At 40.9% G+C, this 20,567-nt stretch overlaps 1 protein-coding gene and 2 non-coding genes across 3 annotated transcripts; 1 reads left to right on the top strand and 2 right to left on the bottom strand.

Moving 5' to 3' along the window:
* The first annotated feature begins 3,665 nt into the window (after positions 1-3,665).
* LOC112086149 lies at positions 3,666-3,772 on the top strand. The gene has a single exon (XR_002899329.1). It is a non-coding gene; the product is annotated as a small nucleolar RNA R71 (small nucleolar RNA).
* Positions 3,773-7,932: 4,160 nt separating this feature from the next.
* On the bottom strand, positions 7,933-9,807 carry LOC112086127. The gene has a single exon (XM_024154904.1). It carries the CDS (start codon positions 9,805-9,807, stop codon positions 7,933-7,935), a length of 1,875 nt encoding a protein of 624 aa, XP_024010672.1.
* Positions 9,808-15,441: 5,634 nt separating this feature from the next.
* On the bottom strand, positions 15,442-15,546 carry LOC112086161. The gene has a single exon (XR_002899339.1). It is a non-coding gene; the product is annotated as a small nucleolar RNA R71 (small nucleolar RNA).
* Positions 15,547-20,567: the final 5,021 nt, after the last annotated feature.

Raw genomic sequence — 20,567 nt, 5'->3', positions numbered from 1 at the left:
AGGGCTGACTTCGATCTCCCACTATCATAGGTTCCATGACCCATCTCTCTCCACAGGTTAAGATCAGGTTCATCTTCAAGGTAAATGCCATCAGTGTATGGAAGCTTAAGAGCTTCACAAACCTCGGAAATGGTGAGAGAATAAGGCTGTCCGCGGATAGAGAATGACAAGATGCCATCTGATGCTCTGGGGTTCCTCCTCTTCGTATGGTGGAGTGTAATAGTCGCTAAAAGCTCACGGACTAGCTCAGGATAAGTCGGAAGGTTCAGCGCCATGTAGGGTCTCAGCTTAAGTGCATCGATGTATTAGATCACATCCTCTCTGATTCCAAGCATCTCTAGTGTATGATAATCAATGCAAGGCGTGGGTTTGATGTTCAGCTTCTTGAAACGCTTTGCATAGTCCACTCTCGGGTTTGTCTCCCTCCCAATGTATCGAATTTGTGGTGGCTCGGGAGCTGCTCGTGTTTCTCTTGAGTGCTGGAGCAATCTCATCACATATCTTCTTCTTCTTAATCTGGCTTGGTTCAGCATGTACTCTCCTAGAGTAGCATCATCAGGAATGTCCTCGGAGCTGCCACCAGTGCGACGGCTCCTTCGGGATCTGGTTTCGTCCATTTTCTGCAAAATGAAATGATTCTTGGAAAAAGAATGAATATGGATGCTGATTTTAACACATTAAGATCTGTTATACTAATAATAGTACAAAGAGATTAATTAAAACCATGAGCAAGCAAAATTTATATTGAATTAGAGAAATCAAGTAGTTCATGACTAAATTCGGATTTTTGATGTTCTTAACATAGAAATCTTGTAAAAATCGGTTTTGATGAGCAATTTCCATGTAAATTCTAAAGATTACCCAATACTAATCACTAATCACACAAGACTAAATCAAATTCATCAATTTTACTGTTCCAAATTCGAGTTTTATTAAGCATGTAGAATCCAAATTTCAAAAATCTCAATTTCTCTTAAGCTAGGTGCTAAAATCGATTTTTAGATAACCTAAATGGATAATCAATCATTCTTAAGCTATTTCCACCATCAATAGACCAAGATTTTGGGTTTTTAAAGAAAACCCTAAGTTCAAAATCGAGTAAGAATGGTGAGTTTGAGGTTCATACCTTGCTCGAAAGAGAGAATTGATGGCAGAATTGAAATCAGCTTTGAAAAAGAGTGAGGTTTGAGCCAAAAATCTCTTAAAAAGCTTAAGAATTGAAAAATGTGTTCTTTCTCCTAAATCTCTAAGTCTTTTGGAAGAGAAGAGAAGAAAGAGTTTTGATCCAAAAAGTTTGTTTCTTTTCTTTAAAAAGCGTTTTTGAAGCAAAAACGGAAAATTTCAGGAAATTTTTAAGTTACGGGAACTTACCTTTTCTTGTTTACACATTAGAAAAGTTTAAAATTTACGGAGGATCTTTTCGGGTTTTACCGGGAATATTTTGGAAAACACCGGGAATCACTGGGAATCACCGGGAATCACCAGGTAACACCAGGTAAACACCAGGCAACACCGGGAATCACCAGGCAACACCGGGAATCACCAGGTAAACACCAGGCAACACCGAAAAGCGGCAGACATCAGCGGCGTCACCTCAACGACCAACGGCTGCGGTCAGGAGCGCGCAACCGCGGTGATTGAGGGCTTGGCCGCAGTCACGTTCACGGTGCCGCGGTCGATGCACCCTTGGCCGCGGGTCGAACGGTCGCGACCGCGGCTCTTCCTCCTGCGGCCTATTGTCCAATCTTCTCGTTTTTGCCGGGCCGAGCAGCTAAAAACCTACCTTTTCTTCTTGGTTTTTTCTAATTTTCTGATTTTTTTGTGTTTTTGTTTTATAACATACCTAAAACTTAAAAAGAAAAAGAAAGCATAAATTGTAAAAAGGAAAAGAAAACTAAAAGAAAGAGTACCTAAATGGGTTGCCTCCCATTAAGCACTTTTGTTTTAAGTCGTTTAGCTCGATGTAAGCATTAGGAATCAGGCTGATTTAAATGGCACTCCACTTGATGTGCCTTTATTACTTCCGGTTGCTGGAGGTTTTACTTCTTCTCCTTGAGGAGCCGTCTTCTTTCCTTTATTCTTCTTTCGGACTTTAATGTTGTTCAAAACCCTTTTTGTATTTTCGATCAGCTCCTGGATTTGGTCCTCACTAGTTCCTGTTGCATCTGGTGGAATGATGATCTTGATCTTTGCAGCTTTCGGCTTCTCCTTTTCTTTCTCTTTTGGCCTGTTTCCTTTGCTTGGAAATTCATCTAAGATAGTAGGATAGTACCTTTTCTGTCCACATTGAGGAAAACAGCATGCCGGTTTGCGTGATCGATAATTGCTCATACTGTAGCTAGGAATGGTCTCCCGAAAATGAGTGGCCTCTCCTTGTCTTTATCCATCTCCTGGACTTGGAAATCTGCTGGAACAATCTTATCGCCCACTAGAACTTGTAGATCATGAATCGCCCCTTCAGTATCTTTTTGAGATGAATCTCCAAAGATAACCTTAACCGTCGATGTCCTTAAGGTTTTTATGCCCAATTTTTTGGCAAATGCCTTAGACATGATGTTGACATTGGCTCCGGAATCGCACAAGCAGTCTGTAAACTTGATTCCTGAAATGAAACACTGGAAAACAAAACGTCCCGGATCATCGGCTTTGGTAAGCCTTTGAAACGGTGATCGTTCAGGTACCTTAAACGGTGGCTGCTTGGGATCGATATCCTTGTACAGTGGTACAAAGATTGGGGTTTCTTCTTTCTTTCCATCGGTTCCGGCCTCTTCTTCGGGCAATGTGGTTATGGCTTTGCAAAACTTCTTAGGGTTATCTTCAACTCTTCCTGGAAGAACTCCACTTTGCCTCTTCATAGAGTCGGCTGTTTGGGCGACTTGCACATCTAACTTTTTTACGTGCGAAGATAGAGATTCAAACTTACCATTCAGATCATTGTACATGCAGTCCACTTTCACGTTCACGTCTTTAGATGCTTTTTCGTTCGTCATAACAAGTTGTTGGATTGACTGTTCAAGTCTACCGATTTGTGAAGCTAGCTGGTTCGTCGTGACTCCCTGCTGTTGTACAAATTGATTGTTAAAACCCGTACCTTGGTAGTTATATGGCTGTCGCGGTTGATATGGTACTATTCCCCCAAAGTTTCCACCTTGAAACTTGTTTTGGAAGGATTTTTGCTGAGGTGGGTAGTACTGATCTTGAGGATTCTCCACATTTGGATTGCGGTAAGAGAAATTGTTGTAATTTGCATTCCGGAAGTTGTTGTTGAAGTTGTTGTTGGAGAATTTTGGTATGGCACCAGTGCTCCTACGTAGTTCACATCTTCTTCTTGAAATGCTTGATTAATGTGATCGATATCACTAGGTCCTTCATCTTCTGCGCCATTGTTGGTTTCACAGGCATGGATCGGGCGATTGTTGCTCTTCAGAAGCTGGCTCACCATGTTCTTCAACTCGGTTATCTCCTTGTTGTCTGTTCCGGCTTGCTTCATCGATCGATCGTATTCAGGACAGTCATTGCTATTGGCTTGAGCCAAATTTTCGATGAGAGCTCTTCCTTGGGTTATCGTCTTTTGCCCAAAATCTCCATTGCTAGCTGTATCAAGTGAAAGTTTGTATTTTGGTTGCAAACCTCGGTAAAATGTGCTCAGCAGGCTTGATCCATGAAATCCATGGTGAGGGCAATAACGTTCATACTCCTTAAAACGTTCCCAAGCTTCATAGAAAGATTCAGTTGGCCCTTGTTGAAAGGTTGAGATATTCGTTCTCAAATTGTTCGACCTTGACTTAATGTAGAAGTGGTTTAGGAAAGCAGTTCTACATTCTTCCCAATTGGTAATCGATCCTGCAGGCAAAGACTTCAACCAACGGTGAGCTTTATCTGCTAATGAAAAAGGGAACAACTTACACTTTAAATAGTCAGGTGGAACTTGGTTTGTTCTCATCATGCTGCAAATTTCTTCAAAAAGCTCGATATGGTCCATTGGGTGCTCAGAAGGAACTCCATGGAACTGGTTTTGCTTCACCAATGAGATGATTTGAGGCTTGACTTCAAACTCATTCCGGTTTGGAAATGGTACTTGAATTGCAGATCGATTCTGAAAATCTTGAGTAGGTGCATCAAAATCAGCTATGCGATGGTTCCTGGCTTGTCTTCGGTGTTGATTTGCTGGCGGAATGGGGCGGTGAATGCGTTCATTCGGCTGCATTGCTGGGTGGTGATAACACCGTATTTTGACCACTTTTATGGATTGTTTTGAAATACTTTTTCTATGTTTTTAATTGCTTTTAAGTACTTTTATTATGTTTTTCTAGTATTTGTAGTTCCAAGACTCTTTTCAGGTAACTTAGGGAAAAGCTTAACAAAATGGATAGAAAACCAGATTTCAGCTCAGAGTCAAACCGTCAGAAGTTCACCCCTGATTGAAGGCCTTCTCACCGTCTGATCCAGCTCAAATTTGGAGACCTTAAAGATGAAGTATCAGCTTTCCAGTGCACTTTACAGCTTGGCAATCCAACGGTTCAATCAAAAGATACGCGAAGAGCAAGATGTCCCGTAAACCAGCCGGCAAGCACTTCCACCCGCGGCCAACAAGCAATTTCCCGCGGTCAGGAGCATCCCGACCGCGGCAAACCACTCATTCCCCGCGGTCACACTTGTCCCGACCGCGGCCATCAACCTCCGAGCCCAAAAAGCCCATTTCTGAAGCCCACATTTGGAGAAACCCTAAGTGACGTCCAGAGAGGTCTTGAGCACTATAAATACATGTCTTAGGAACCCTAAACGAGGAGACATATCGTGTAACCTCATATCATCTATTATTACTTCATTGTTTTTGCTGTAGCTTTTAGGGAGAGAGAGATTTGTTCTCTTGAACCCTTGTTCTTTCTTTTTCAATTTTGGTTTCTATTCTACTTATTAATACTATGTTTATGATTTCGTTCATTATGTCTGAGTAGTTTTATTGTTGGGATTAAGGGATTTTCGATGGGGATTTATATGTTCGATGAGGATTCCATGAGCTTTTGAGCCGAATCTTAGAAATTTTTCTTCTGAATTCGTTTTTACTGCATGAGGGTAGCGTCATGAACTACAATCTGATCCAGATGCTTGGTGACACGAAAGTGTTCATCAGGTATCAGATCTAGTTTGGGAGAGCAAAACAAACATAGGAGTGGAAACCTACCTATGGGCGATTTGTGAATTAGGACGAGTCTTAAACATAATGCATCTCTTCTCTTCCAGGGCCAGAGTGGAAACCTACTGGTCAGGATTGAGAGAGATAGTTGTCTATGATCACGACAGTGGTGTATTCATACGTCCGTGACTCCAGTTCGAAAAGTTTTAGCTAAGATCTTATCAATTTTCCTCTCTAGCAATGTTTTGAATCGTTCGTACCCCTGAGAAAACTTCCCTGAACCCCAACGCCTTCTTCCTTATTGATTTACACCAATTTTTCTTTAAGCTTTAGTTCAATATTGTCTTTCCTTTTTAGTTCATTTTCATTTAGGCATTAGAATATCCGTTTTTATCATTTTATTTAGTCATTTTCATTAAGTTTAGTTATTACGTCATTTAATTCCTGTATTCTCTTTTAATATTTCGTTTTTACATTTTAAACACACTACCAAACCCCCACTAAACCGTTTTTTTCTAGACTTCCTTACTTTAATCTTATTTCAAAGGCTTTTTGCAGGAAAAGATCCTCCTTCCCTGTGGATTCGATCCCTAAGTACTACAATCGATCAGCTGTGCACTTGCGGCTATTGATTTCATTTAGGGTAAAACTTGACAACCCTCGACACACACCGACACCAAACATCAGGTGGTCACCATCGGCTGCATTGATGGGTGGATCAAGGTCTTCACGTCCTTCTCTCTCTCGGTTCTGGTGGTTTCTTGGAAGAACCTCATCCTCCTCTCCATCTTGTCGAGCATGATCACCTTCTATGTGATCATTCTCTTCGTTTTCTCCATGTTCGGACCCATCTTGGTCCATATTTAAATTTCGATTAATAGGATCTCCAGGCTGGTCGTCGTTGGCCATTCCTTACGTTCGTCTAAGTCTTCGAAGTTCTCTTTCATGTCTGTCTATCTCGTCTAGAATTGGAATGTCTCCTGCAGGTCTACGCCTGGTATTCATGCAATTCAGATAAAAACAAAAGAAGGGAAAGATAGTTCAGAAAAACTTTAAGAAAGAACTAGAGATCAGGTGTCTAGAACAGAAGTTAAAACAAGAAAAATAGCAAAAGGCAGCGAAACAAATCCCCGGCAACGGCGCCAAAAACTTGATGGTCGTGTCAACTGCGTGAGGGAACAAGTTTTACCCTTAACAAAACAAATGAAAGCTGCAAGTGCACAGCTGATCAGTTGCAGTATTTAGGGATCGAATCCACAGAGATTTGTGTGCCTGGTATTCTTCTACGGTTTTTTTTTTTTAACTTTATGTCTAGACTAAATTGGTTTTAAAGGTTGGTTGTTTTTCTTGCGAATTAAAATAAGACAAAAGAAAGCAAATAAATCTATCCTAAAAAGCAGGTAAGAAAATCGAATTAAATGCAATTAGAATAAGCAAATATCGAATGAAAGACTAATAAGGCAAGTAAAATATCGCAAGCAAGGTAAATAATGAACTAAGGAAATTGAAATGCAGGTCTAAGAAAGCAAGTAAAAATCGATGGAATTGTAAACTATGGCTAAAAACGCTGAGCTTTTGGGAACTCTAAGGGATCATAATCAGTTTTAACACTAAGGTAGATAGATTGGGATTGACGGATAACGATATATTTGTTCTAGAGCTAGAGTACGGCGGTATGACTACGTCACTGTCGTGATCATAACCAACTGTTTCTCGCAATCCTGACCAGTAGGTTTCCACTCTGGCCCTGGAAGGGAGAGAGCGCAAGAGCTGAACAAGACTCGTCAATTCTCACGATCTCGCCGCAGGTAGGTTTCCACTCCTACGGAAAAATCGCCTGTTTCATTCTAGGGCTGATACTTAATGAAAACTTTCGCAACACTAACTATCTAGATCAGATACTAGGTGATCAATCAAGCATACATGCAATAAGAACAAGAATAAACAGAGAACAGGTCGAAATCCCAGATCTATAAACCTAGATGTCTTAATCGATTATGAGAGCCCCTTTCGGGAACCCTAAGCCCAACTCGGGATCTACTCAGACATGGCTAAGTTCGACATCATCATTGGTTTTAATAAAAGTAATGAAAAACAGTAAAGAAAAGAGATAAAGAAAGCTTCTCTATTGAAGAACTCGGACTTGAACAATCTTCTACAAAAAATCTCATAAAAACGGCTAAAGGAAAAGGATTTCTGTAAAGTATGAAGGGTTGTGTCTAAAAACGACCTAAATGACATGTATTTATAGTCTCCAATACTCCATGGTCTCTAGGGTTCCGGATTTGAGGCTGAGAATGACTTTGGGCTTCAGATAAGTGGGCTTTAACTCGGAGATTGATTGCCGCGGTCGGGAGTGTTGTGACCGCGGCAATTGGCTTGTTGGCCGCGGTCGGGAAGCTTCTGACCGCGGCAAATAGCTTGTTGGCCGCGGTCGCGTGAGTTGCTGACCGACTTCGAGTGGCTCCGGGGCTAATGGAATATCTTGAGATCCAACCGTTGGAATGTCTCCAAACCAAGTGCATTTGAAAGCTGGTTGATTCTTCTATAAGTTGTCCAATTTTGAGGGTGATCAGACGGTGAGAAGGTCTTCGTCTCTCCATGAGAGTTCTGACGGTCTGCATTTATCCAAAAGAGTCTTTTTGTTCCATTTTGTGCCTCTTTATCCCAAATTACCTGAAAAGTCTTTTAAAATCTAGAAACATAGAAATCCTTTGAAAACCTTTGAAAATGGAGTAAAAACACCTATAAAAGATATTAAAATGATCCATAAAAATTGTCAAAATCCGGTGTTATCAGATCTCTTCAGGGAACATGTCTTTGTACCTGTCTAATAGGGAGCTGACCTCTGGTGGAATCTCCATATCTGTTGATTCTGCGCTTAGACATTCTTTGTAAAGCATTAGTAACATAGTGCCATTGGCACTTAAAGCATGGTTTAATCCTCCATAAGTAATATATAAGCTAGACTTAGACTTAGACTCTTGAGCCATCTTACTTTGAAGCTCGTGAACTTCAGATGGGCTTAAGGGTGCTAAGTTAAACTTACGGTCCATGTGTGTGAAGCTATAGTAATTAGTTCGGCCGTTGTGTAGGGTAGCTTTGTCAAACTGCCAAGGCCGACCTAGTAACAAATGCCCGGCTTGAATTGGCACCACATCACATAGCACTTTATCTCGGTATTTAACAACGCTGAACGGTACGGTGACTTGTTCGGTTACCTTGAGCTCTGTGGCATCATTAAGCCATTGTAGCTTGTAGGGCCGCGGGTGCTTTGTCTTTTCAAGACCTAATCTGTCCACCATAAACTTGCTAGCCACGTTAGTACAAGACCCACCGTTGATGACTACATTACATACCTTGTTCTTGATTGTACATCGCGTGTGGAACAAGTTTTCTCGTTGTACCATCTCCTCAGGTTGCACTTGAACGTTCAGAACCCTCCGAGTCACCAATAGATACTCTCCAGTGTCGGGGTACTCCACATCTTCCTCCTCACTGTTCACCTCCATCTCGGCTTCATCTTGGGACTCATATCCACTTGGAGTAACCACAATGACCCGTTGGTTGGGGCAGTCTCGCTGATAGTGACCTCGTCCCTGAAATTTGAAACAAACAATGTCTCGGGTTCTAGCTTGGCTAGTGTTTTGGAACTTACCTTGTTCCGGTTTGTTGGGCCTTGGAGGCTCGGTGGATTTGCCCTTGAATCGAGATTCGATCTCTATAGCTTTGCCTTTGTCGAGGGGTTTGCTGGTGCTGGCTTGCCAAGGCTGATTGTTTAGGCCTCGGTTTGAGAGAGATGACTTTCTCTTGATTTGTTGCTCCACTTGCACCGAGAGATGTAATAGCTCATGCAGGCCACTATACTTAACTCGCTCCACCTTCCGAGCTATTCTTTCTTGAAGACCATCGACGAATTGAGCCATGAGAGCCTCCTCGGACTCTTCTAACTCCAAGGAGTTCATGAGTTTCTCGAACTCTTCGAAATACTCCTCAACGCTCCTTGATCCCTGTGTCAACTTACGAAAACGTTTTTGTAAGTCCCTATGATAATGTTTGGGCACATACCTCAACCGCAGTAGGTATTTCATGTCGTGCCACGTTTGAATTGGGCCAAAGACTTGTCGCCTCCTCTCGGCCACGGTGCAATCCCACCATGCCAATGCATTGTCGGTGAGCTGAGCCGCAGCTAACGCGACTTTCTTGAGCTCTCCATAGCTGTAACACTCGAAGATATACTCCAAGCGCCTCTCCCAGTCTAAATAGACCTCAGGGTTTGATTTGCCTGCAAAAGTGGGAGGAGTTAGTTTCACGTCATTGTTAACTTCCCTATGCTCTTGTTCTCTTGGCCTGTTTCTGAGCAAAGGGTCTTGTCTCCTCTGGTGACGCCGGTTTAATGGATCAGGGGGTTGATCCTCCTCTAGTTCCAGCATGCTATCCATCTCCGAGTCCTCAGGGTGATGGTCTCGGGGGGCTCGCACGTTCCTCCGAGCTGGTGGGAGTTCTGCGTTGGGAGCCCTCGGTTGTCGTTGTTCGAGACGCGCGGCTTGCTCACGAGTGTCTCGCAACTCCTCTCTCATGGTGGCAAGCATCGCCATAAGCTCATGATGTTGCTGACCGTTGGTGTGGGCTGGTGCGGCGTTGTTGGTAGTCTCACTGTTGTCCCCCATGGTTTTAAAACACGGTTCCTCGTAAACACAACTAAAACAACGATCTGTCAAAGTATTAAGTGTAAGACGAGTAGATAACGCTAAAAGGAACTGAAGCTCTAATAAAATTCTTTTGTTCTTTTCTAGTTTTTGAATGAAAACCGGTATGCAAAGATATGAAACAAGACTATGATGATATAGAAAGTTTTTTTTTTTGTTGACTACTTAATAAACGGAAACAAATAACGCTTAACTAATAAACCCTAACTATATTTTTTTTTGCTTTTCTTATCAAAGTTCAACGGATCTAAACAATCTAGTGAAAGCGGAATAAAGAGAAAATAATGAAGGATAAGGGTAAGAAAAACCGAAGCAGGAACTTCAGCTCTGATACCAAAATGATGTAAGAACCGGTGGTGGCTTTCACACTGATGATACGGATGGGAACTAAGACAGGCGGTCGCCCTCTCCTTAGCTCGGTTTATGATCGATGATGGAATGATCTGACACGCAGGCGGTCGCCCACTCGTGTGGGATCTAAACGGGGTGTGATGGCGGCGTGAGTTCACAACACAGAGGGATGATGAGTCTCTGATACGGTGAAGGCCCAAAGCTTGCTTAAATCGTACAAACAAACCAAGAAAAAAGAGAAATCGCTTCTCGGGTAAACTTTGAAGAAAGTTCGATATTTTATTGATATGGGGAAAAAGTCTCCGGACTACAATGCTGCAAAGGATCCTTATAAACTGGTTCGTCAGCTTGAACCTTCTAGGGTTCGACTCTGGACTCAAAACGACAGGACTAAGTAAATAAAACTCAAAGAAAACAAACCTAGTCTAAGAAACAAAGCTCATCGTTTCATTTATTACAGAAATGGAAAGTTTGAAATAAAAGACTTAAACTACACGACTTGAGTCGTTTAACTCTGACACTTAGTCGCTGGCGATGTCGATTCCTCCTGCAAGCACAATAAAATAATTGAAACACTTACCTTGGGGTGGCGCGGCTCGTTTGGTGTCGTGCGTGACCTCGGTATTTATTGAAGAAGGACTCGATGATCTCGTTTGGTGTCGTGCGCGTCGGCCTGTGGGCTCCCCATTCGACCCGTCTTGAAACACGGACCATTCCCATTCCCATTCCCAAAATCAAAACGAGGTAAGAAAATTTAACCACAGAAATTTCAATTACCTCGATTAGCCTTCAATGTCGGATCAGTGCAGCAAAATGTCAAGAAGGACTCGATGATCTCTCGTTCTCTCTGTCGCGATCACTGAGAGAGGAAGCTGGTCAAAGATGGTTTCAAGATGGTCCTCCCGATAAAGCCTGTTCCTGATTGGATAAGTTTTTGGCGCCTAATATTTTGTCTCCTCCCTCCTGATTGGTCTATTTTCTAGACGCTCATCTCTGATTAGCTAGTTGTACTTATATCTCATTGGTCGAAATTTGGTAAGCCGCTCTTCATTGGTTCATCTACGCTTAATATCATTGGCCAAATTTCTATTTCTAATTTTCTTCTATAGAAAATTACAAGGACTACTTGGACATTTTCAAGCTCATTAAAAGGTGAGAGACCCGCGAGGGATACGAAAGAATGAAGGAGTGTACGAGAGAATAAATAATTTCTCAAATGAGTGTTTTAGATTATTCCTCGCATTTTGGCCGATAAAAACTCGATCCACTCAGCATGAAGTTTCAACCAATAAACTCCTGGTCCAGTACAGCATTTGGCTGAGACAAATCACCCGGTGAACGTTTTCAGCCGAAAAATAGTAGCCTGCAGTACATGGCTTTAATTGCCGATGGATCCAAAAACGCCATTTCCACCTTTTCTGAACCTCCAAATTCCATTTCACCACTTGATTTCACCTCTTCCACTCCAAAAGCCTCCAAAGTACCACTCCAAACCATGCAATGACTCACTTGGACCTAATGCAAACCCCTAAGTCCTAAAACAATACCTAAAGACCTAAAATGCATGAAATAAGACATGGTTAGGACTAAAACATGCAAGCTAAATGATGCATTTTATGAACATATCAAGAAGTCATGAACCTAAAACTGAAAACAATATGTTTAAAAAACTGAAGAATAACAAATAAGAATACTAAAACTAAAAAAAATTATTAAACAACATAAATATATATACTATCTAATTTATATTTAACTATGTTAAATTAAAAATACTAAAACATAAACTTAGAATGAATGAAATTAAAATTTACTAAGCATAGTGATTGTTTTCTTATTTTATTTTTCATGTGATTTAATCGTCGTCTTTGAACTAATAAAAAAAATAATCAATAAAAATGAAGGAAAAAAACAAATTTTGAAACCAAAAATAAAGTCAATAGTCAAAAATAAATTCAAACAATTGAAGAACAAAAAAAACACAAACTACAAAACTACAACACACAAAAACAAAAATCAAAAAGTAATAGAGAAGATAAGAAAATATAAAAATTAGAGACAAAAATGATAGAAAAGAAAACAAGAAAAGAATATGACAACAAATAAAAAAATAAAAATAAAAGTATGGTTGAAAATATAGATGCAATGAAATATATGTACTAAAAAAAGTGGAAATAATAAATCGTAAAAGTTAAAAATAGTTGTTGTGTGAGGATTTAATGAAAATATTTTGAAAAAAATGGATAAAGAAGTTACTAAGATTATAAATATGTTAATGGTAAAAAAGTAAGTTATGAGCATAAACTAAAAAAAAATATATTTTTTAAAATAATAAACAACTGAAGAATAATAAGTAAGAAAAATAAAACTATAACAGAAAAAAATTTAAGAAAATATGAACATATCAAAAATAAAGAGAAAAAAATAATATAAAAATATACGGGAAGAATTTTGAAGGTATCGATTGTAAAGATGAATTAAATAGAATATATGTAATAAGAAATTATGAAAAATAATAAACTAAGAAAGTTACAATTGTTGTTAGTCAAGATTTTGATGAGAAAAATTCAAAAAAATAATAGATGAAAAAATTTACTAAAATCATAAAAAAAATGTATATTGAGAAAATTAAAAATTATCTCCAGGTCAAAATTTAGATCAAGGAATTTGAAATTTGGATGAAGGTGATAACACCGGATTTTGACAATTTTTATGGATCACTTTAATGTCTTTTACAGGTGTTTTTACTCTATTTTCAAAGGTTTTCAAAGGATTTCTATGTTTTCGGATTTTAAAAGATTTTTCAGGTAATTTGGGATAAAGAGGCACAAATTAGAATAAAAAGACTCTTTTGGATAAATGCAGACCGTCAAAACTCTCATGGAGAGGCGAAGACCTTCTCACCGTCTGATCACCCTCAAAATTGGACAACTTATAGAGGAATCAACCAGCTTTCAAATGCACTTGGTTTGGAGACATTCCAACGGTTGGATCTCAAGATATTCCATTAGCCCCGGAGCCACTCAAAGACGGCCAGCAAGTCACGCGACCGCGGCCACCAGCCCATTCCCCCCGGTCACAAGCTTCCCGACCGCGGCCAACCACCTATCTCCCACGGTCATGTTACTCTCGACCGCGGCCAACCACCTATTTCCCGCGGTCACGTTACTCTCGACCGCGGCCGGCTAACTTCGAATTAAAACCCATATTTCTGAAGCCTTAAGTCATTTCTCAGCCTCAATTCCGGAACCCTAGAGACCATGGAGTATTGAAGACTATAAATACTTGTCATTAAGGTCTTTTGTAGACACCGCCTTCATACTTTTACAGAAACCATTTTCCTTTAGCCGTTTTATGCGATTTTTATAGAAGATTGTTCAAGTCTGAGTTCTTCAACAGAGAAGCTTTCTTTCATCTCTTTTCTTTACTGTTTTTGATTACTTTTATTAAAACTGATGATGATGTCGACCTCAGCCATGTCTGAGTAGATCCCGAGTTGGGCTTAGGGTTCCCGAAAGGGGCTCTCATAATCGATTAAAACATCTAGGTTTATAGATCTGGGATTTTAACTTTGTTCTCTGTTTATTCTCGTTCTTATTTCATGTATGCTTGATTGATCACCTAGTATCTGATCTAGATAGTTAGTGTTGCGAAAGTTTTGATTAAGTATCAGACCTAGAATGAAACAGGCGATTTTTCCGTAGGAGTGGAAACCTACCTGCGGCGAGATCGTGAGTATTGACGAATCTTGTGCAAATCTTGCATTATCTCCCTTCCAGGACCAGAGTGGAAACCTACTGGTCAGGGTTGCGAGAAACAGTTGATTATGATCACGACAGTGACGTAGTCATACCGCCGTACTCTAGCTCTAGAATCCTATATTTCGATATCCGTGAATCCCAATCTATCATCCCTAGTGTTAAAACCGATTATGATCCCTGTAGAGTTCCCGAAAGCTCAGCATTTTTAGCCATAGTTTACAAACCAATCGATTTCTGCTTGCTTATTTAGATCTGCATTTCAATTGCTTTAGTTCGATATTTTGCTTGTTTCATTTGCTTTCATTCGATTTTCCTACTTGCTTTCTAGGATAGATTTATTTGCTTTCTTTTGTTTTAGTTTAATCCGAGACAAACAACCAACATCTAAAATCAATCTAGTCTAGACATAAAGTTAGAAATCGTAGAAGAATACCAGGCACACAAATCTCTATGGATTCGATCCCTAGATACTACAACTGATTAGCTGTGCACTTGCAGCTTTCATTTGTTTTTATTAAGGGTAAAACTTGACACCCTCACGCAGACACGCATCAAGTTTTTGGTGCCGTTGCCGGAAATTTGTTTCGCTGCCTTTTGTTATTTTTCTTGTTCTAATTTCTGTTCTAGACACCTGATCTCTAGTTCTTTCTTAAAGTTTTGCTGAATTATCTTTCCCTCCTTTTCTTTTTCTCTGAATTGCATGAATAACAGGCGCAGACTTGTAGAAAACATTCCAATTCTAGACGAGATAAACAGACACGAAAGAGAACTTCGAAGACTTAGACGAACGCAAGGGATGGCCAACGACGACCAGCCTGGAGATTCTATTAACCGAGCTTTGAATATGGACCAAGATGGGTCCGAACATGGAGAAAATGAATAAAACGATCACAGAGGAGGTGATCATGCTTGACAAGATGGAGGAGAGGATGAGGTTCCTCCAAGAAACCATCAAAACCGTGATAGAGGAGAACATGAAGACCTTGATGCACCCATCAATGCAGCCACTGGTAACCACCAGGGGATGAGCCGATGGTGACCACCAAGGGATGCAGCAGAATGGACGCGTTAATCGCCCTGTGCAGCCAGCAAATCAACACCGTAGACAAGCCAGGAACCATCGCATAGCTGATTTTGATACACCTACTCAAAATTTTCAGAACCGATCCGCAATTCAAGTACCACTTCTGAACCGGAATGAGTTCAAAGTCAAACCTCAAATCATCTCATTGGTGAAACAAAACCAATTCTATGGAGTTCCTTCTGACATCCAATTGATCATATTGAGCTCTTTGAAGAAATCTGCAGCATGATGAGAACAAAACCAAGTTCCAGCAGACTATTCAAAGTGTAAGTTGTTCCCTTTTTCACTAGCAGAAAAAGCTCACCGTTGGTTGAAATCTTTGCCTGCAGGATCGATTACAAATTGGGAAGAATATAAGACTGCTTTCCTGAACCATTTCTATACTAAGTCAAGGTCGAACTTGTTGAGAACAAAGATCTCAAGCTTTCAGCAAGGACCCACTGAACCTTTCTATGAAGCTTGGGAACGTTTTAAGGAGTATGAACGTGATTGCCCTCACCATGGATTTCCCAGATCAAGACTGCTGAGCACATTTTACCGAGGTTTGCAACCAAAATACAAACTTTCGCTTGATACAGCTAGCAATGGAGATTATGGACAAAAGACAATAGCACAAGGAAGAGCCCTCATCGAGAATTTGGCTCAAGCCAATAGCAATGATTGCCCTGAATACGATCGCTCGACGAAGCAGACCGGAGCAGACAACAAGGAGATAACCGAGTTGAAGAACATGATGAGCCAGCTTTTGAAAAGCAACAATAGCCCAATCCATGCTTGTGAGCCCAACAATGGCGCAGAAGATGAAGGACCTAGTGATATCGATCACATTAATCAAGCCTTTCAAAAAGAAGAGGTGAATTATGTAGGAGCACAAGCACCATATCCAAATCGCTTCAACAATGGCTTCAACAACAACTTCCGGAATGCAAATTACAACAATCTCTCTTACCTTAATCCAAACGTGGAGAATCCTCAAGATCAGTACTACCCACCACAACAAAAATCCTTCCAAAACATGTTCCAAGGTGGAAACTTCGGAGGGGCAGGAGCTTATCAACCGCGACAGCCATATAACTATCAAGGTACGGGTTTTAACAATCAATTTGTACAACAGCAGGGAGTCACGACGAACCAGCTAGCTTCACAAATCGGAAGACTTGAACAGTCCATCCAACAGCTCGTTATGACAAACGAGAAAGCATCTAAAGACATGAACGTGAAGGTTGACTGCATGTACAATGACCTGAACGGGAAGTTTGAAGCTTTATCTTCGCACGTCAAAAAGCTAGACATACAAGTAGTCCAAACAGCCGACTATATGAAGAGGCAAAGTGGAGCTCTTCCCGGAAGAGTTGAGGATAACCCCAAGAGGTTTTGCAATGCCATAACCACACTGCCTGAGGAAGAAGCCAGAACCGATGGAAAGGATGAAAAAACCCCAATCTTTGTACCACTTTACAAGGATGTCGATGCCAAGCAACCACCATTCAAGGTACCTCAACGTTCACCGTTTCAAAGGCTTACAAAAGCCAACGATCCGGGACGTTTTGTTTTCCAATGTTTCATTTCAGGAATCAGGTTCACAGAGTGTCTGTGCGATTCCGGAGCCAATGTCAACATCATGTCAAAGACATTTGCCGAAAAATTGGGCATAAAAACTTAAAGACATCGACGGTCAAGGTTATCTTTGGAGATTCATCTAAAAAAGATACTGAAGGGGTGATTCATGATCTACAAGTTTTAGTAGGGGACAAGATTGTTCCAGCAGATTTCCAAGTCCTGAAAATGGATCAAGACAAGGAGAGACCACTCATATTCAGGAGACCATTCCTGGCCACTGTAGGAGTAGTAATCGATCACGCAAACCGGCATGCTGTCTTCCTCAATGTAGATCGCAGAAGGTTTTATCCGACTATCCTAGATGATTTTCCAAGCAAAGGAAACCGGCCAAAAGAGAAAGAAAAGGAGAAGCTGAAAGCTTTTGCAAAGATCAAGATCATCATTCCACCGGATGCAACAGAGACTAGTGAGGACCAAATCCAGGAGCTGAATGAAAACACAAAAAGTCCGAAAGAAGAGTAAAAGAAAGAAGACGGCTCCTCAAGGAGAAGAAGTAAAACCTCCAGCGACCGGAAGTGATAAAGGCACATCAAGTGGAGTGCCATTCAAATCAGCCTAATTCTTCTTGCTTACGTCGAGCTAAACGACTTAAAACAAAAGCGCTTAATGGGAGGCAACCCATTTAGGTACTCTTTCTTTTAATTTTCTTTTCCTTTTTCCAATTTATGTTTTCTTTTTCTTTTAAGTTTCAGGTATTTTTAAAAAACAAAACATAAAAGAATCAGAAAATTAGAAAAACCGAGAAAAAAGAGAGGTTTTTAGCTGCTCGGCCCAGCAGAAAACCTGAAAGTTGGACAAAGGCCGCAGGAAAAAGGGTCGCGGTCGTGACCAACCGACCTGCGGCCAAAGCATCATCGACCGCGGCACCGTGAATGTGACCGCGGCCGAGCCTATAACCACCGCGGTCGCGCATCTTCTGACCGCGGCCATTGGTCGTTGAAACGTGAACTCGGACTTCCGCTGCTTTTCAAAAGTTCTGGTGTTTCCTGGTGTTTCCCGGTGATTCCCGGTGTTACCTGGTGTTTTCCGGTGTTTCTTGGTGTTACCAGGTGTTTCCCGGTGTTACCTGGTGATTTCCGGTGATTCCCGGTGATTCCCGGTGATTCCCGGTGATTTCCCGGTGATTCCCGGAGCATTTCCGGTAAAGCCCGTTAAGATTTTCCGTAAGTTTTAAACCCCCGTTGCGTGCAAGACAAGAAAGGTAAGCTCCCGTAAACTTTTGAATTCCCGGAAATTTCCCGTTTTCGCTACAAAAATGCTTTTTAAAGAAAGGAAATGCACTTTTTGGATCAAAACTCTTAAGCTTTTTAAGAGATTCTTGGCCCAAACCTCACTCTTTTTCAAAGCTGATTTCAAATCTGTCATCGAATCTCTCTTTCCTGCAAGGTATGAAGCTCAAACTCGCTCTTTTAATTGATTTTGGAATTTAGGATTTTCTCAAAAAGCCCAAATCTTCGTTTATTTAGCTTAAGAACATTAGATTATCCTTCTAGGTTATCTGAAAATCGATTTTAACACCTAGCTTAAGAGGAATTGAGATTTTTGAAATTTGGATTCTACATGCTTTATAAAAAATCGAATTTGGAACAGCAAAATTGATTAATTTGATTAAGTCTTGTGTGATTAGTGATTAGTATTAGGTAACCTATAGATTTAACATAGAAATTGCTCATTAAAACCGATTTTTAGAAGATTTCTATGTTGAGAAAATCAAAAATCCGAATCTGGTCATGAACTACTCGACTTCTTCGATTTAATGTCAATTATGCGTGCTTGTGGTTTTAATTAATCTCTTGATACTAGGATTAGTATAACTAATCGTTAATGTGTTAAAATCAACATCCATATTCACTCTTTTTCCAAGAATCATCTCGTCTTGTAGGAAAATGGAACAAAGCAGATCCCGAAGAAGCCGTCGCACTCGTGACAGCTCTGAGGACATTCCCAATGATGTTACTCTTGGAGAGTACATGCTGAACCAAGTCAGACCGAGAAGAAGAAATTACGTAATGAGGTTACTCCAGCACTCAAGAAAAACACGAGCAGTCCCCAAGCCACCACAGATCTGATACATTGGGAAAGAGATCAACCCGAGAGTGGACTATGCAAGACGTTTCAAGAAGCTGAACCTCAAACCAACGCCTTGCATTGATTATCATACACTTGAGATGCTTTGAATTAGAGAAGATGTAATCTGGTACATCGATGCACTTAAGCTGAGACCCTACATGGAGCTGAACCTTCCAACTTATCCCGAGCTATTCTGAGAGTTCTTGGCAACTGTCACACTCCACCATACAAAGAGGAGGAACCCCAGAGCATCTGATGGCATCTTGTCATTCTCTATCCGCAGACAGACTTACTCGCTCACCATTTCTGCACTTTGTGAAGCTCTTAAGCTTCCATACACTGATGGCATTCACCTTGAATAAGAACCCGATTTTGACTTTTGGAGAGAGATGGGTCATGGCGTCTATGATAGCGGGAGATCAAAGTCAACCCTTTTTACTCATCCTGCAGTGAGAGTTGTGCACAAACTCTTAGCACACACGATTTTCTCTAGAGCCAACATGGGATGTGTTTTAAAAACCAAACTCATTACACTTCAGATGCCATTTATGGACGACCCACGATTTGCCTGCTTTGCCTGGATCATAGCACAGAACATGGTGAAGGTGAAGCATGAATTACATGATTGCGAGGACGCTACTCCAGCTTACGGGAGTGCTATTACAGCGATACTACAGGCTGTAGGATTCGATTTCTCATCTGATGATCTACTTCCCGATGTCTGGTATGACCTACTTTATCTCTCTCGTGATCACACTATCTCTCGTGCCGCTTTCGATCCAGACAGGTTTGGTTACAAGTATTGCACTGGCACCGAGGAGCACCGAGTCTGTTTACCTTCAGCATCAGTCCCGAGATTGTGTAACGGAGGACGTCCGTGATGGACTCCAGAACCCGATGAGTTTCTGCCATCTGTGCCTCGTCTACCATAATAGCCAAGGCAAAGCGAGATGCAGCTGTGGCTCGTGCTCATTTTCAGCCATCTGTTTCGACAGACCACACTTCATCATTGACATCATCACACACACATTCTGACCTGGAGCGCAGAGTTGAGAGACAAGGACGACGCTTTGAACGCGTTGTCACTTTCCTACAGGAGCAGCACCAGTTCGAAGCAGACACATCGGAGGATGAGTGATTGATCAGCACTTCACTGTCGTTTGACAGCCATCACGGTTCTATCATCATTTTCTTTTCTTTCATCTTGTTTTATTTTCCCTTTTATCCACCATCTTCTCACCAACTTTTTTCACACTGGGGACAGTGTGATTTAAGTCTGGGGGAGGATGTCTATCCGTACTAATCATTTTCTTGCTTTTGCTTTCAAATTTCAAGCACTTTTTAAATTTTAATATGTAACATATTCGACTTTAAGTATTTTTCAGGAATGTTTGACACAAAACTATGATGATTTAGACCTGCATGCTTCTACACTATGCATGATAGCTCATTTGTAGTTAGCACTAGACTAGGCAGTAGCTAGAGTACTTGCACTACGAACTCCCACCAGAGGACTTCTATTCATGGAGATTCTCTCTGACAGGATATACTAGCTCATTTTATTTGACCTTAATATTGATATCCAATTTTCTCATCATTGATTTTAGGCAGGCATCGACATACACATCTAGGATGTCTTTTACCCTCATTTTTACCACTCTTTGTCGTCCTAGATGACCAGTTCATCTTTATCTGGTACCATACCCTAAACCCAAAACCCTTGTTTTCAATCCTCATGTATTCTCTCTTTAGTTTATATCAGCAGATATGTGCAAAAACGTCGGAGAGAAGAGGAGCGACTCAATTTTCGGTCACTCACAAGGAAGACTGAATGGAGT

This window comes from Eutrema salsugineum, unplaced genomic scaffold, assembly GCF_000478725.1.
Source record: "Eutrema salsugineum unplaced genomic scaffold, Eutsalg1_0 scaffold_23, whole genome shotgun sequence".
Classification (NCBI taxonomy): Eukaryota; Viridiplantae; Streptophyta; class Magnoliopsida; order Brassicales; family Brassicaceae; genus Eutrema; species Eutrema salsugineum.
Note: the sequence above shows the minus strand (reverse complement) of the source record. Positions and strands in the feature narration are given on the sequence as shown.

What these genes read in the sequence shown, in the direction of transcription:
- LOC112086127 (XM_024154904.1), bottom strand. Translation starts at nt 9,807, where the DNA reads ATGGGGGACAACAGTGAGACTACCAACAACGCCGCACCAGCCCACACC.